At 59.1% G+C, this 16,027-nt stretch overlaps 1 protein-coding gene across 3 annotated transcripts in view; it reads left to right on the top strand.

The window, feature by feature from the left end:
- Window positions 1-14,882, top strand: part of CXXC5 (CXXC finger protein 5) — a 34,684-nt gene extending 19,802 nt beyond the window's left edge. For 2 of the 3 annotated variants that reach the window (XM_045794539.2, XM_045794538.2), the window contains exons 2-3: window positions 11,200-12,273; window positions 13,844-14,882. In XM_045794539.2, coding sequence (XP_045650495.1) covers window positions 11,362-12,273; window positions 13,844-13,888 — 957 coding nt within the window. In that variant the 5' untranslated portion in view covers window positions 11,200-11,361 and the 3' untranslated portion in view covers window positions 13,889-14,882. Of the gene's footprint in view, window positions 1-2,912; window positions 3,085-3,586; window positions 3,830-11,199; window positions 12,274-13,843 lie in introns of all 3 variants that reach the window. The other variant, XM_045794540.2, reaches the window with a different exon arrangement.
- Window positions 14,883-16,027: the final 1,145 nt, after the last annotated feature.

Genomic DNA, 16,027 nt, shown 5'->3' with positions numbered 1-16,027 from the left:
TGCTGCGCCTGGTGGCACCGAGCAATGAGGGGAGGCAGGCCTGTTCGGTGCGGAATCTCCTCGGCCCGGTCCTTCCCAGGCCGCCTGTCCCCCAGCGGCTCGGGGCGCCGCGTCCTCCCGGCTCCCCGCCGCCTCCCGGCCGGCCGCGGACGTGCCTGCGCGGCTCTGGCTGCCGCGTCTGCCGCCCCGGCGCCCGCCCGGGTCCCAGGCCGACTAATTAGGCCCGGCTCCCCTCCCCGCGCCGCCCGCCGCCCGCTCCAGGCCCGAGGTGATGGCGGCTGTTCCTGCCGTTCTGGGGCCTGTGCCCCAGAGCTGGCCGCGTTTCTCGGGGCGGGAGCCAGCTCTGCTCGCCTGGCTTAACCCAGACGAGCCCAAGACGCCCTGTCCCTGAATGGGAGGCTGGGGCGCCCCCACGGTGGGGTCCGGGCGTGGGGAGGCTCCGGGCCGTCCCATTCAGTCTCGGAGAGAGCCGCTGTCTCAGCAGGAGTGGAGGAGCTGGGCGGTGGGGGGCGGGGGGGTTGGTGAGAGAGGGAAGCTGGGAGATGCAGGGGAAGGGGTGGGGGGGGTATCGAGCTCCTGAGGTGTTGCTCTGGTGCGGCCGAATCCAGTTCCTCCTCAGCTTTGTCAGGAACACAGTGAGTGACCTTAGGCAGAGTCCTTTGCCTTAGTTTCCCTATTTGTAAACTATCAGGACTGACCAGTTTTCTCCTGGGTTTGGGATTTGAGGAACCCGGCTCTCTGTGCCCCTACTTCCCTCTCTTGTGAGCTCCGAGAGGGTGGCAGTCAGGGTCTGGAGGACGGACCCAGCAGGGCCTGCCTCACTGCCATGAGCTCTGGGCATGAGTGGCCAACCTGCTCACTCTGCTGAGGGCCAGGCAGGCCCTGGGCACTCAGGCACGTTGTTTGCTGAAACCAAATTTCTGTGCTTGTGTTTTTCCATAATTATATTAGCAGGTGGGATTTTTCCTCGGGGAGGCAGTGGGAGGGGGAGCGCCATGGCAGTGTCCCCGCCTGCTCTGAGCGTGAGCTCACACTCGGCTCTGCCCGCCCGCCTGTAATGATTTTTTAATTATGCAGCCAGTGCTCGGAATTGTTAATCCGCCTCCAGCCCAGCATCCCCTCCTGCAGCTCACACCCAGCCCCTCATGGGTGTCCCCAGAGCCATGGTGCCCAGCCCGGTGTCCATCAGCCGGGGACCACCACCTCAGTGGGAGAGAGAGTAGGCTGGGAAGGGCCGCAGGGGCCGCCCTGTTCCATCTGCATGTGACAGAACTTGGTGGTGGTGGGGCCTGTGGTTCTCTTTGTCCTCCTTCCCCGCTTTGGCCCCGGCATGGCTCGCACCCTCCAGGACGGCTCTGGCTCTGGAAGGGGGCAGGGGAGTGATCGGTGTCCACCCCTGAGTGGTGTGGCCACACCCATTTCAGGGACATTAGCCTGACTCTCCAGCCTTGTGTGACCCCAAGGACACACACAAGTGTGATCTTTGTCACACACACAGTCACACTCTGCTTCCCTGCCCCACACACGCTCAGCCTCACAGCTAGACAAGCACAGTAGCACGCTCTGTGCTTCTCACATCCACAGCCACACCTGAGGGCCAGGGTGCCCTCGGAGACCACATTGCTGCCTCCCGTGCCCTGCAGGGCCCTGCCCCCACTCCCTTGCCTCCATATCCTCCCACCCCATCCCCCCAGCTGGGACACACTCTGAGGCCTCCCTTCTCCCACCTGGTGGGGTGGCTGCCTGTGGCTGGGGCCTGCCTGGACATCCATCGACCTGGCCTGGGGGAGGGGGCAGGGGGTGGGGGTGTTCTGCAGCACCGTGGCGGCGGCTCCTCTCCAGGCGCCCAGCTGTGGCATCTGTCAAGGTCAGATAGCGACTCCGGAACCAGCCGGCTCGGCCCCATGGCCCCTCTCGCCTCATTATTTTTGTGTTCCGGGGCTGCGGCGACACCTCCCTCCTTCCTCCTCAGCCTCCTGCCTCTTGCATGCCTCCCCCACGCCTCTGCAGGGAGGGCCTGCGGTCTGGGGGCTTTTGTTTTCCAGTTTTTTCCGTGCTCAGGCCAGGCGGGCGGGTAGACGCTGGTCAGAGCTGTTCGGTCTTGAACAGCAGACAGGCAAGGAAGGTGCCTCCCTCGTGGCTGGGACAGGCTTTCGGCTAATGGAACCCTGGGCTGGTTTCTCAGGGGGACAAACTGAACGTGGGTGGAGCCCAGCCCCCACCACAGCCAAGCACACCTGTGGGCAGCTTCCTGTTTCCATAGGGGCCCCAGCACCTGGCATCAGTTCCGGTCTGCACCATCCCCATCCCAGTTGGGCCCCACACTCATGCCTCAGAAGCCCTGATACAACCCACAGTGTGCACACGCATGTGCGTGCTCACACGCATGTGCGTGCGCACACGCGCGCGCACACACACACACACACAGACTCACACTGGTATACACATGGCAACAATGTGTTGACGCTCACGGAGCAGAAGAACCCAGAAACATCCAGCCATCATGTAAACCACTGTACTATACACACATGCACACTCAGGCATATGCTTACATCCGGGGACGTAGATAGCACACACTACACTTGTACATACAAGGCGGCCACACAAAGACCTTCACCTACACTGGCATATAAGCCCTGTGTATACATCAGTGTTCAAACCCACTGGGTGCCATCTGAGTCTGTGCATATACACCTGGGCACACCCACAGCCCCCACCCCAGACATGCACGCACACGCACACACTCATGCGTGCAGCGTGTACAGTATCTGACGCACCTTCTGGGTGGACACACATGGATCTGCTGGTCTGTACTGCTGCTCGTAATACGCGCTCCAGCCAGAGCTCACTCCCGGGGGCCCGGTGTTCCTTGAGCACGTTTATACCACCCAAGAGGCTTTTGTCCCTGACAGGCTGAAGGGAGCCTGAGGCCTCCCCCTCGATGTGCTCTGTGTGTCCAGCGAGCCGCTGGAGAGTGGGAAATGGTGGTTGAGAGATGGACTGACCTACCGTGGCGGCCAGCCTCTTCATGAGCGCCCACCTGGGCCCAGTAACACCCAGATGGAGTGAGATGGGGGGTTCCAGGTACGTCACGGTGGGCTCGCGGCTTCGGGCAGAGAGGCAGGCTCAGGGGGATGGCTTCTCAGGTTCTCTCTGGGTCCCTGCCCACCACCAGCCCCCAATTAGGGTGTGTAAGTGTTGGGGGTATGAGACGTGGGCAGACTCCGGGTCCCCCAGGGTCTCTGGGCTAACCCTGGCCATCCACTCACTTCCTCCACCAGCTGTGGACTGCTGTGACCACCCTTGAGAGGGGGAGGTAGCTGGAGGTTTAGCAGTGACAGGGCCCCCACCCCCCCAGGAAACTCAAAACCCTGGGCCAGCCGCGGGTGGCGGGTTGGGGCAGGCACAAAGAGGGCCTCTGTGCGGCCCGGCTGGGCTGCCCACAGGATTCTGGGGGAGGAGGCAGGAGCCGGTTTCCGTCCCATTCTGCTTCCTGCGGAGGCCGCCGGAATGCCCGGAGCTCTGGCCCAGCCTGGCCCGTCCGGCCCACCCGCAGCCCCTTCCCCTGTCTTTTCCTGGGCCTTAGGGTACAGCTGCAGACTTCTGCGACAGTGCCTTCACGTGTTTTGCCCAGAGCCTGAGAGCCACCCCACCCGACCTCCCAAGAACCCCTAGGGCGGGCTGAACTGGACCTCATCCTCCCGCCATAATCCCTCCTTCCACGTCCCTCCGAGCCCTTGGCCAGCGTTGGAGAGCCAGGCCTTGGAGTCACACAGACCCGGTTTCAAATTCTGGCGTTGCTGCTTATCGACCTTGTGACCTTACACAGGTGACTTGACTTCCCTGAGTCTCAGTGGCCTCATCTGTAAATGGGTGACAATACTAGTTAAAGAGTTACAGAAGAAATTCAAAGAGAAAATGTGTGTAAGGTGCTCAGCATAGTACTGGTAGAGTGAGTATGGGTTATGAGGGTCTGCTGTTATCGTGTCCTCTGGGGACATGATCGCATTGGGAAGAAGCTACGTGCTCGTCTCCCCAGTAAGCCTCACAGGGTCTCAACCCTAGGGCCTGTTCAAAACGTCCTCTCCAGACTTCAGTGTCCCTGTCTGCAGGTCACTTCTTGGGCAGATTCAGGTCCTCTGGGATTTGGAGGGTGGGAGGGGGTCACTATCTGGAGTCTTTTTTCCTGTGTCTCTACTTTTTTCCTCATGGACCCCTCAGGCATCATGACTCTTATAGTTTGGGGTGAGCAGTAAGAACCATTCTCCTTTTTACGGATGGGAAACTGAGGCTCATTGTGGGGCAAAGGTGCGGTCAAATCAACAGGAAGAGACAGGAGAGAGCCACAAACCTAGATGTTAGGATTCTGGTCCCCTAAGTAGTCCTGTTAACACCCTTGCTCCTCACACGCAAGCCCTAAAAGGACAGATCCCCCCTCCTCTAATTCCTTGGCCCAGTTATCTCTGACCTAGCCTTCCGCCACGGTCCACCGGGAGGGAGGTCTTAAGATGTGTGTGGCTCTGACCCCAGGTTGATGTCAGCGCAGACATCACTTTGGGAAACGTTGGTCTAGATCCAGAGGGTCCCCAATAGAGAGGGCATCCGTTTTCCCTGCGTCACAGCTGCTTATCAGATTGCTTGCTCTAAATGGGCCAATAATCATCTTCCTTCAGAAGGTGTGTAGGAAGATTCAGAGACAAGGCATATAGTGTCTGGCACACAGGAAGTCCTCGTTCCTTAACATAGTAACTCTTATCCTCGGGGTTCCATGGTACAGATAGAGAAACAGACTCAGGGGCCGTATGCCAGGGTCACGCCGAGAAAAGGGCTCTCCTGATCGTTTGATTCTTGCAGGGAGGGAACCTGGCCTGAAGGAGGTACCCGGGGAGGAAGCCTTTGTCTCTATCAGAAGTGTCCCAGATCACTCCCTCCCTAGAGCCCCAGGTCAGGGCATTACCTCCTGTCTGGGGCCTCAGTGTTCCTTTCCATGAAATGGGCTGACCCCCTCCTCCAACTGTTTTTTGGGAGCTCTGTAAGGGAGAATAGAGCCCCATGGACTCCTGGGGTTTTCTTCAGCATGTTTCATTCTGCAGGCAACGGGGTGGTGCTGCCTTAGGTGGAGGGGTCTAAGAGGGTCAGGGAAGTAGGACTCTAGCCCCCTGTTCTGTCTTAGGGAGGTTCTAGTGGTGCTGAGGGCATGCCCTGCCCCAGGCCATCTGCTGGGTGTCAGCAGTGGTCAGCGTGTGCTCTTGTGTGTTCATCTGTAGCTGGATATGTGCCCTGTGCTCTCGGGCCAGGACTGCCTTTCTCCCAGCCTCCAGGACCAGTGTCTCCGTGTGCATTGCCTTGGGCCTGAGTGGAGCTTTTTTTTCCTTATGGAAACTCCCTAGGCTGAATCATTGAAATCAGAGACGACGCCCCCCCTGCTCCCCCTGCTCCCCCCCCCCCCGCCCCGCTTGCTCAGCCTCGGCTCAGTTCAGCCACCAGAGCCTGTGGTCTGTTCTCTTCACCACCACTGGCTTGCCCACCATCCGTCTGTCTGTCCATCTCACCTCCTTTGGAGGCCAAGAAGACCAGCCACCAGCGTGGGTGGAAGGGTGTGAAGAGGGTGTAACAGGGATGTCAGGAGTGCACAGGGAAGTGTGGGGAAGGGTGTGAAGAGCTGGAGTGTGCAAGTTGGCAGTGCTGGTCTGCCCAGATGATGGCGGAATGGTGTGCCCTGCTGGGCCAGTGGCTCGGGGTCCTGAAGGCCCTGCCGGAATGTACCCTCCTCCAGGAAGCCTTCCCTCAGCAGGAAGGACGACTAGAAGTTTGTTCTAGCCAGCCAATGAGCCAGAGAGGGATGGCACCTTGCTCAGACTCTGCCCTTGGCAGTGGTGGCGGCATGGCACAACTCTGTAAACTTATTAAAAATCATTGAATTGTACACTTAGAAATGGGTAAATTTTATAGTGTGTAAACCATGCCTCAGTAAAGCTGTTTAAAAAAAATCCTATCCTTGGCCTCCGTGCCCTGCCCAGTTGGGACCCTGCCAGCCTCACGACCATACCTCACACCCTCTTCCCCATTGTTTTTTTTAAGTAAACTCTACCCTCAACGTGGGGCTCAAACTCGCCACCCCGAGATCAAGAGTCGTATGCTCCCCCGCATGCTCTGCCGACTGAGCCGGCCAGGCACCCCTGTTCCCCTTTTCTTAAGAACTGTTGTAGGCTCGCGTCCCCTCTGGTAACCTCTCCTCATCTTGAGCTCACAGGCTAGCAGTTCCTTCCTCCAGAAAGGCCCCCAGTGCTCCACTCGGTGGCTTTCCCGCGCTCAGTTCATAGTGGTTCCTGTGACCATTGGCCCAGCCCCCGTGTGCTCCTCCAGGGCAGTACCGCAGGCCGTGGGGCTGCTGTTGGCTAAACAGGAGGGGGGTGTGTGTGCAACTGAACGTCTAGAACATCTCACTGTGGGCCACCTGTGTGCAGACAGCACCATCTCTCCCCCCAGGGCCCCCTCCCCCACTGCTGTCTGGCCTGAAGGGCTCAGGCTCTGTCTGGGGGTGAATCCTGGCTCCCCTGGGGCTCAGGGTGGAGTGAGGGCATTACTGTCACCTCTGGTGACCTCATTGTTGGCTGGCATTATGATGTCACTGGCCTAGCATTCCAGGTTCCTGCCTGGGCATCTCTAAGCCCCCCAGGTGAAGACACCCCTGGGGTCTGTGACAACTCGCCCCCCCACCGCATAAAGGTGACAGGCACGGTAACAACCCCGGTGGGGGGCAGCCTTGGGACAGCTGGGTCACCTTGCCCTGGGCTACTTTGTCAGTTGCATGGGTAGAGCAAAGGTGGTCACCCAGGAGGATAACTGGCACTTGGGCTCTGGGTTCAAATTCTAACCCTACCGGGCACCAGTCATTTGACCTTGGCCTGACAGTTTGAACCTCTTTGAGCCTCAGTTTCCTCATCTCTGAAACTGCTTAATAGTTTCTATTTCCCTGGTTTCCATGTAAAGCATAGGAGCACAGGGCCTGGGATACAGTCGATGCTTAATAAATGCTAACTGATAGGGTTGGTTAGTTAAGGGACCCTGAGCATCACTGGGTGCTGGGAGCTGGTTGGAGAGGGGTGAGTCTGTGTCTTCTGGGGCTGGCTAGAACCTGGGAGTAGTGGCAGGGGGGATGGTCCCAGTGTCAGAAGAGTGGCCCCAGCTTTGACTTCCTGTCTGCCCAGCTTAGCCAGTGAGCTAGAGCCCATAGGACGTTGGGTCGCATGGCCAGGCCCTGAGGCCAAGAACCCATTGACCCTCAGGCTCCTCCCTATCAATCTCTGCTTCCCAAGCCGTGGGCCGGAGTGGGCTGGGGTCCCCCCGCCCCCTGCCTCCCTCTCAGAGCCGTGGGCATGTCCAGCTGCTTTCTCTTGGCCCCCAGGTCCCTGAGTCTAGGATTCTCCTCAGCGCTGTTTCCATGTCTGTCAGACCCTCAGGTCTCCAAGCTGGGCTACAAGCCTTGGATCTCTCTGAGCCCAGTCCCTCCGTTTTCTGCTTCCCATGAGGCTCTGTTCTAACCTTGACCCTTTGCCCTGTCCTCTCCAAGTCCTCTTTCTCTGACCCGCCCCTCGAGTTCTCTGTCTCATGATCCCCTATCTGCACCACCTGTCTCCGTTCTTCTGCCCCCATGTCCCCCTCTGCCCCCAGCTCTCCAGGACTGGTTCCCCCCTCATCCCCCTCCCTCTGGGCTCTGTCCCCGCCCGTCAGCCCCTGGTCCCAGCTCCCGGCCGGCCCGGCTCCTGCATGGACAAAGGGGTCCTTTGTGGGCTGACCGCGGCTGGCGGGGCGGCGGGGCGCTGGCTCCGCATTGCTGATGAAACGGAGCCCTTTGTTGTCCCTCCTCAGGCGCAGTATTTCTTTTTGGGGGCTGGATGCGTTCCTGGCAGGGCCGATGATGGATGCGCCCGCCGCCGCCCGCCTGCCCGCCAGCTTTCCCTCCCGCTCATTCCCGCTCCGCTTCAACGCAGCCCCAGCTCCTCCCCTGCTGCCTGGGCACTGCCAGGCCCTTCCTGGCCTGGGAGGGGGTGGCTGTGTGCCTTGCAGTAGAGGGCTCGGGCCTGGGAGAAGGTCTTATGTCCTCGCCTACCATGAGTAGGGCAAACAAGCCCTGTGGTCAGTGGTCCACTGGGACCAGGGCATCAGCTTTTCCCAGGGTCTAAAGGAGAAGATGAGCCAGGTATAGGGGCAGATTTGGAACAAGCTTAGAGACCAGGCCTTGGGGACTAACTAGATGCTGGAATCTGCCCACCCTGAGGTTTGAGGACAGTTACCTGGGTGCCAGTCCCCCTTGTGTCCTCCCCACCTTCAGTTTCCGTAGCTGACAAACCAGCGTTCTGCCTGCAGCACCTGTTTGATGACATATCACGTCCTCTGCTCCATAGCTCAGCGGGTCCCAGGACCTGGGGGGCTGGGAGAGGGAAGTCCCTGAGGAAGGACAAAACAAAATGAACCGATCAGAGAGATTCAAAGAAGGGGCCAGAGGTGAACAGAACATGAGGTTTGGTCCCTACCACGAGGCTCAGGATGGAGACAAAAGCAGAGAGACTCAGCCAGAGCACCAGCCCTGAACGCAGGCCCGTGTTGGAGGGAGCTGACTTCTAATTGACCTGCCCGCCCTGCACACAGAGCCAGATCCTGGAGCTGGGAGGAGGGAAGGGAGGGAGGAGAGCAAGAGCAGCGTTAATGCAGGTATCGATTTCTGCCACCAGCCAGCAGGCCGCAGAGGCGGGGACACACAGGGGGGCTAGGGCGCAGACTGCTCCCCTCCCCACCTCTCCCCCACCTCTCCAACCCAAGGGTTCCTGTCTTCTCCTGTCCTCTCCCCTCACCATGTCTGGGCCTGCTGGCACCGTGTGCTCCAGGGCAGGGTAGTTGAGCTCACATGAGCTGATGGTCGCTGGCCCTAGTCTCCGACGCCTAGCCAGGGTCACTGCTGCCTAGAGGGGTGTTGATTCCTGAGGGAGGGCCTGAAGAGCCACCCTGGCCTTAGGCCTCAGCAGGTGGGACAGAGCACGGCTATTGTACGCTATCCTCTTCCTCGTAGTACAACTCTGACCTCTGTGGTACCCCCAGCCCATCCTGGACACCCTGCCGGGCCCTCCTGGGTTTGTCCTGGTAGAACGTGCCCGCTTGCCTGGCTCTTCCTCACCACCCGTCTATCTGCCTTCACTCAGAAGGAGTGTACATGGTTCGTTGCCCTCTGGGGAGAGGCAGGGAGCGTCTGGCTGTCTGCTGATGCCTGCCATTTTTGCCTCACTCAGGAGACAGAGCTTTTCTCTCCTATACTCGCTCCTGCTTGTGGCCACTCTTCAGCAGTCCCGGAGCAGGGGGCCCTGCTGGCTCGGGGCCTCAGTTTCCCCATGTGGAAGTGCAGGAAGTTGGACTAGATGACCTCCCAGGACCAGGCCCGGCAGAGTCCAGTGACTGAGGGGTGGTGGGGTTGCCTGGGGACAAAGATGTATGTGTGCCGCCCCCAAGCCTAGGGCGGGACAGGCCTGGCCAGATGTGCGCCTCCCCCTTGAGCCGCCAGCTGCTCAGGCTGGGCCCTCCCCTCCCACCCCGCTCCCAAGGGTTGCTGGGCCCCAGCAGGCAGGCAGGCAGGCAGGCAGGCAGGGCAGGGACACTTGAGAGCCAGGGCTGATGAGGAAACTGCCACTCCACTCCTTCTGGACAGTTCCTTCCAGAGCTCCTGGCCAAGGAGCCTGGCCGCTCATAAGCCTTAATCCTGGGGCTTGAGCAGAGCAGGCTCTGTCCTAGGAAGGGGCACCTCAGAAATGTGGATGTGGCTAAAGAACAGGCTCTGTTCCCTGGAGGGTCACACCCACTCTCAGTCCCAGTCCCAGCCTGCACTAGCCAGAGGCCCCTCCTGCCCACAGCCTACCCCAGCTCTGGGCTCTCACTGGGACCTCCTCCCAGACCCATCTGGGAGCCAGGCTGGAGCACAGCAGGGAGGCCTGAGTAGAGACAAGAGTGGGGTCTGAGGTAATGACGACTGGTTTGAGAGCGAGGAGGAAGTGTGTGTCGATATGTGCACAGCGTGTCCCCCCCACACTCTTACAGGAGAAGGCTTATCCTCTGACACAGTGCTGACTGCCCTCTAGCAGGAGGATACATGCTCCTTGAAATAAGGATTCTGTGCTCCATTTGGCAACCTCTTAAAGTCAGTTTCCTTTCCCTGCAGGACTTGTCAGAGCCTTGAGGTAATCCGTATGTATTAGGAATTGCCAAATGAGAGCCTGGGAGCAGCTTCCCAAACTACTACTTCTTTCTTTTTTATTTTTTTTAAAGATTTATTTATGTATTTTAAAAAGAGAGCCCACATAGGAGCACAAGCAGGGGGAGGGGCAGAGGGAGAGAAGCTCAAGCCGACTCCCTGCTGAGCATGGATTCCCATGATCCTGACCTGAGCTGAAATCAAGAGTCGGACGCCCCCACTGAACCACCCAGGCACCTCAACTTCCCAGACTTCTGGTCTGTACCTTCAGGCTTTGCAGAGGCTGTTCCAAATCCTTTTGTAGATGGGTCAGGGAAGGAAGATTAGGAAGCAGACGGTGACTCTCTAACCCTCCAAGGTTAATAAACATCCCCGGTTCTTTCCTACCCCCCAGCCCAGGAAGAACCGGCCGGAGATCTGGGCTGTGCAGACCCGAGCTGAGCCTCCACCGTGACACCGGTTAACTGTATATCCATGGTCAATTCTTCTAAACCTTGTGCTCCTCGTCTATAAAATAGAGTATTATTAGCCACTACTTCAAAGGGTGCTTGTGAGTCTTAACTGAAATAGTACAAATAGGGGCATCTGGGTGGCTTAGTCAGTTAACCGTTCAACCCTTGATTTCGGCTCAGGTCGTGATCTCAGGGTTGTGGGATCGAGTCCTGCATCAGGCTCCGTGCTCAGCGCAGAGCCTGCTTGTCCCTCTCCCTCTGCTCCTCTCCCTGCTCGTGCTCACTCTCTGTCTTTCTGTCTCCTCTCTTTCTCTAAAATAAAATCTTTAAAAAAAATAGTACACATAAAAACTACCTCACCACGTGGGGCCCAGCACTTAATAAATGCCCACCAGGGCTTGCCGTTGTTACAGTGGTGATACCGCTGCTGGTCGTGGTGGGATGTGAGGGAAGGAGAGGTGGAGACGTTGACTGCCGCCCTGACCCTGTCCCCTCTTGTCCCCACAGAGTGAAGACCCTTCCACGTGGACACCTGACCATGTGCCTGCCCTGAGCAGCAGGGCCCACCAGGCATCTCTGTCGTGGGCAGCCGGGCCGGTGCTCGTCTGTGGACCCCCCGCAGTTGGCAGCCCCCGCCCCCAGCAGTGGGCTCCGGGCCGCGGCCCCACCATGTCGAGCCTTGGCAGTAGCCCCCAGGACAGCGGTGGCAGTAGCAGCAGCAACGGCAGCGGCAGCGGCGGCGGCCCCAAAGCAGGAGTGGCCGACAAGAGCGCGGCGGTGGCCACTGCCGCGCCAGCCTCGGTGGCGGATGACGCGCCGCCCCCCGAGCGTCGGAACAAGAGCGGCATCATCAGCGAACCCCTCAACAAGAGCCTGCGCCGCTCCCGCCCTCTCTCCCACTACTCTTCCTTCGGGGGCAGCGGCGGCAGCGGCGGCGGCAGCATGATGGGCAGCGAGGCTGCTGAGAAGGCTGCGGCCGCCGCAGCCGCTGCCTCCCTGTTGGCCAACGGGCACGACCTGGCGGCGGCCATGGCCGTGGACAAAAGCAACCCTACCTCAAAGCACAAAAGTGGTGCTGTGGCCAGCCTGCTGAGCAAGGCGGAACGGGCCACGGAGCTGGCAGCCGAGGGACAGCTGACGCTGCAGCAGTTCGCGCAGTCCACGGAGATGCTGAAGCGCGTGGTGCAGGAGCACCTCCCGCTCATGAGCGAGGCGGGCGCCGGCCTGCCTGACATGGAGGCCGTGGCGGGCGCCGAGGCCCTCAACGGCCAGTCCGACTTCCCCTACCTGGGCGCCTTCCCCATCAACCCGGGCCTCTTCATCATGACCCCGGCGGGCGTGTTCCTGGCCGAGAGCGCGCTGCACATGGCCGGCCTGGCCGAGTACCCCATGCAGGGAGAGCTGGCCTCGGCCATCAGCTCGGGCAAGAAGAAGCGGAAACGTTGCGGCATGTGCGCGCCCTGCCGGCGGCGCATCAACTGCGAGCAGTGCAGCAGTTGTAGGAACCGAAAGACTGGCCATCAGATTTGCAAATTCAGAAAATGTGAGGAACTCAAAAAGAAGCCTTCCGCTGCTCTGGAGGTAACGACGCCTTAGAGGGAGGTGTGTGGGCTCTTGTGTCTGTCTGGCAGTCCAAACCCACCCCCACCCCCCCAGCCCTGCTTCTCCTACCTGGGCGAGTGTCTGGGGGCTGCTCAGCCGATCCCTGGGCCCTGGGGATCTGGAGCAGGCTCCCAGACACCAGTTCACTGCCCAGAAAGTCAGAGCCACATCCTGAGATCTCATTAGGTTGTAGTTTGCGAGGCGAGCATCAAGTTCCAGGCGGGGGCCTAGCATTTCCAGCCAGGCCTAGGGATTCTGGACCCCTTCCTGGAGTTTTGGGCCAGCTGTGGAGGTTTCCATATAGGTCCCAAGTTTCTGACTTTCAGACGTATCCTAAAGCTTCCAGTCCATGCCCTAAGATTCTGGGGCTCTCCCTTGTCCCACTTGAGGGGTTCTGTCCTGTGGACCATGTGGCTTTAAGGGGTAAGCCCTTCACTCGTCCCTTCAGAGTCCGGCCTTTCCCCTAAGGCCGCCCCGGTGCTCACTGCCCTGCCCTGAGGCCCGGAAGAACCCTGCGTCTAGACATCTCGTTGACAGATACAGGGTTTCTTGGGACCCCAAGGGCAGTCTGGCTGCATAGGTAAACGGCCAGGGGTCCTGTGGGCCTAGGGTGAAGGGGTGGCTCTGATCTTGGTGTGTAGGCCAGGCCTGTCCACTTTGGGATGATTGGCTTTCTGGGGAAATCACCACATAGCCACATGGTCTAGGCCAAGGCAGCCTGAACAGGAAGGGGCTTCGAGCAGGCGGAAGGGTTCCCATACTGCTTTCTCTCCACCCTCATGGCAGAGCTTGTCCCTGTGCCCCCAGCCGTGGCAGCCTAGCTGTGGTGCCAGGCCTGGGTACAAAAGCATCTTTTCAGCCTGCTGTCCCGGCCCCGGCCCCGCCCCTCTATGAGTGGGCTGGACGCAAATGTTCAGAATGGTTGGAAAACAATAACGACATCCCAGCCGCGGCTACTCCCCACCCCCAAGCCCCAAACCTCACATATCTGCTCTCCTGCCCAGAGAACACACCTGTATGCACACAAAGGCACCTACTCTCATCTCACGGAGACACACACACACACCCCCCTCCCTGCCCAATCCACATAGATGTAGCCTCTTAACACAGCCAGGACCCTTCCTCCCCACCCCGGCCCCCCACACACTACACGCCGTAGCGTAGCTCGAGGCGCACGTCCATGCAGGCATCCAGTGTGCACGCTCCTCCCCGCTCATTCAAGAGAAACATGCACACGGCCCCCAGACGCGCCACAGCCACGTGCCGCTCGTGGCCTTTGGACCAGGGGAACGGGTCTTCCTGTTTGGAAGGAGGGTTCCTGGACACAGTGGCTCAGGGGGCCTCAGGGTGCTCCGGGCCCTCCAGCGGCCCCGCGGGTCAAGGCTTCTTCTCTGGCCCGGTCAGGATGGCAGGAACTCCGCGGGGTGGCTGCCTTTACTCCAGGCCCGTCCCTCCGCCACGAGGCCATCCACGGGGGAGCGTCTTTGCACCAGGCCCCGCCGGACCCTGACTGAACTCTCTCCTTGTTTTTGTCTCCCGCCCCCGCCAGAAGGTGATGCTTCCGACGGGAGCCGCCTTCCGGTGGTTTCAGTGACGGCGGCGGGAACCCAAAGCTGCCCTCTCCGTGCAATGTCACTGCTCGTGTGGTCTCCGGCAAGGGATTCGGGCGAAGACAAACGGATGCACCCGTCTTTAGAACCAAAAATATTCTCTCACAGATTTCATTCCTGTTTTTATATATATATTTTTTGTTGTCGTTTTAACATCTCCACGTCCCTAGTATAAAAAGAAAAAGAAAAAAAAATTTTAACTGCTTTTTCGGAAGAACAACAACAAAAAAAGAGGTAGAGACGAATCTATAAAGTACCGAGACTTCCTGGGCAAAGAATGGACAATCAGTTTCCTTCCTGTGTCGATGTCGATGTTGTCTGTGCAGGAGATGCAGTTTTTGTGTAGAGAATGTAAATTTTCTGTAACCTTTTGAAATCTAGTTACTAATAAGCACTACTGTAATTTAGCACAGTTTAACTCCACCCTCATTTAAACTTCCTTTGATTCTTTCCGACCATGAAATAGTGCATAGTTTGCCTGGAGAATCCACTCGCGTTTATAAAGAGAATGTTGATGGTGCCGCGTCGAAGCCCCTCTGTGTCCGTCTGCGCGTGCAGAGCTGCGGCCAGGAGCTCACAGAGGGGGAGGGAGCAGCCCACCCACCCCTGGGCCCAGGCCGCCCGTGCTGCACTCGTGGTCCCCAGAATGGGATCCCCCACCCCGATAATGATGATTTTGCGAAAATGAAAGTTCTGTTCCTTTATCCATGGAGATCTGGGGAGCCCGTGTCTCGATATTTCCGATCCTGGCTACTTCCCTTAGAGAAAATAAGTCCTTTTTTCTGGCCTCGCTGATGGCCACAGAAGAAAGGGCTTCTTTGCGTGGCCCCCTGCCGGTGGGTGTGGGTGCCCGGGGGCCCCCTGCGGCCTGGGCCCCCTTGCCCACGGCCAGCTTCCTGCTGATGAACATGCTGTTTGTATCGTTTTAGGAAACCAGGCTGTTTTGTGAATAAAACGAATGCATGTTTGTGTCACGAAGCACCGCTGGCTTCTTGCTCTCCGGTTTGGGGGGCTGGCTTGGGGGCTGTTGCTGGGCAGGGGTGACGTGGAGCCACCTTGGGAAGGAAGAAGGATGGCCCCGGGGCCGTTGAGAGTGGGGCTGTCTTGAGTCAGGCCCGGCAGATCCTGAAGGGGGTCAAGCAGAAACAGCCAGCCTGGCTGGGGTGGTGGAAGTGCTGTTAATCTGGAAATGGCTGGTTCTAGAACATTCTCGCCTGCCTGATTGTACCCCCTACCTCAGAACCTGGACCTCCAGGGACCTTCACTCACCTGGGGCCACCTTCTGTATTTACCTAAATCATCAGGGCCTGGCCAGTGCAGAGCAGCCAGCAGGACCGGAGATGGGGCCCAAGCTGCCTGTTCGGTTTCTTTCTTTCTTGCAGGGATCTAGTGCTCCCCCGACCACTGAGGTGATCCCCAGGGAGCAGTTTTAACCCAGATTTGTGGGGACCTGGCTGGGCCCAGAATGCACACAGAAACACCCCTACGCGCCCCCATACCCCTCTTCGGGCCCGAGGGCGGCCAGACTGAAGCTGGGGGGTATCCTTGGCTTCGGTTCTTGAGCGATTTTCCCCAGCCCCAGAAAGTTTGTTGGCGCAAGGTTGTCTGCGACCTCACAGGCCAGATGTCTGGGGAAATCACCACATAGCCACATGGTCTAGGCCAAGGCAGCCTGAACAGGAAGGGGTGACAGCTGCATGGCCCCCACCCCTGCACATCACAGAGGCCGGCCTGCAGGATGAGACCTATCATCCACTTGATGGGCAGACATTCTTCCCACCCAGCTGCTTGGAGCCTGGCTGAGATGGAGGCTAGACTGGAAGAAGGACTTCCTGACAATGTCGGGGGCCTCACCTCAGGTGGGTGAGGGCTTTTTGAGATGAGGGAAGGGGCAACTTATGAAGGTGAGTGGGCAGTGAGCTGGGGGAGGTGGGCTGCTTCTTCCATTGTTGCTGGGAGGAGAAAAAGCAGCCCATATTGGGTGGGGGCTCTGACCCCCCAACCCCTTCCCAGTGTCACAAGCTCCCTTAGAGCACCAGGAGCTCAGCAGCCTGGCCTGGCACAGCGGGGGCAGGCGGGGGTGGTGGGAGGCAGCTTTCAACTCCAGCTCTGCCTGGGAAAAA

Source organism: Ursus americanus, chromosome 5, assembly GCF_024610735.1.
Source record: "Ursus americanus isolate L20-20 chromosome 5, mUrsAme1.1.p, whole genome shotgun sequence".
NCBI lineage: Eukaryota > Metazoa > Chordata > Mammalia > Carnivora > Ursidae > Ursus > Ursus americanus.
Note: the sequence above shows the minus strand (reverse complement) of the source record. Positions and strands in the feature narration are given on the sequence as shown.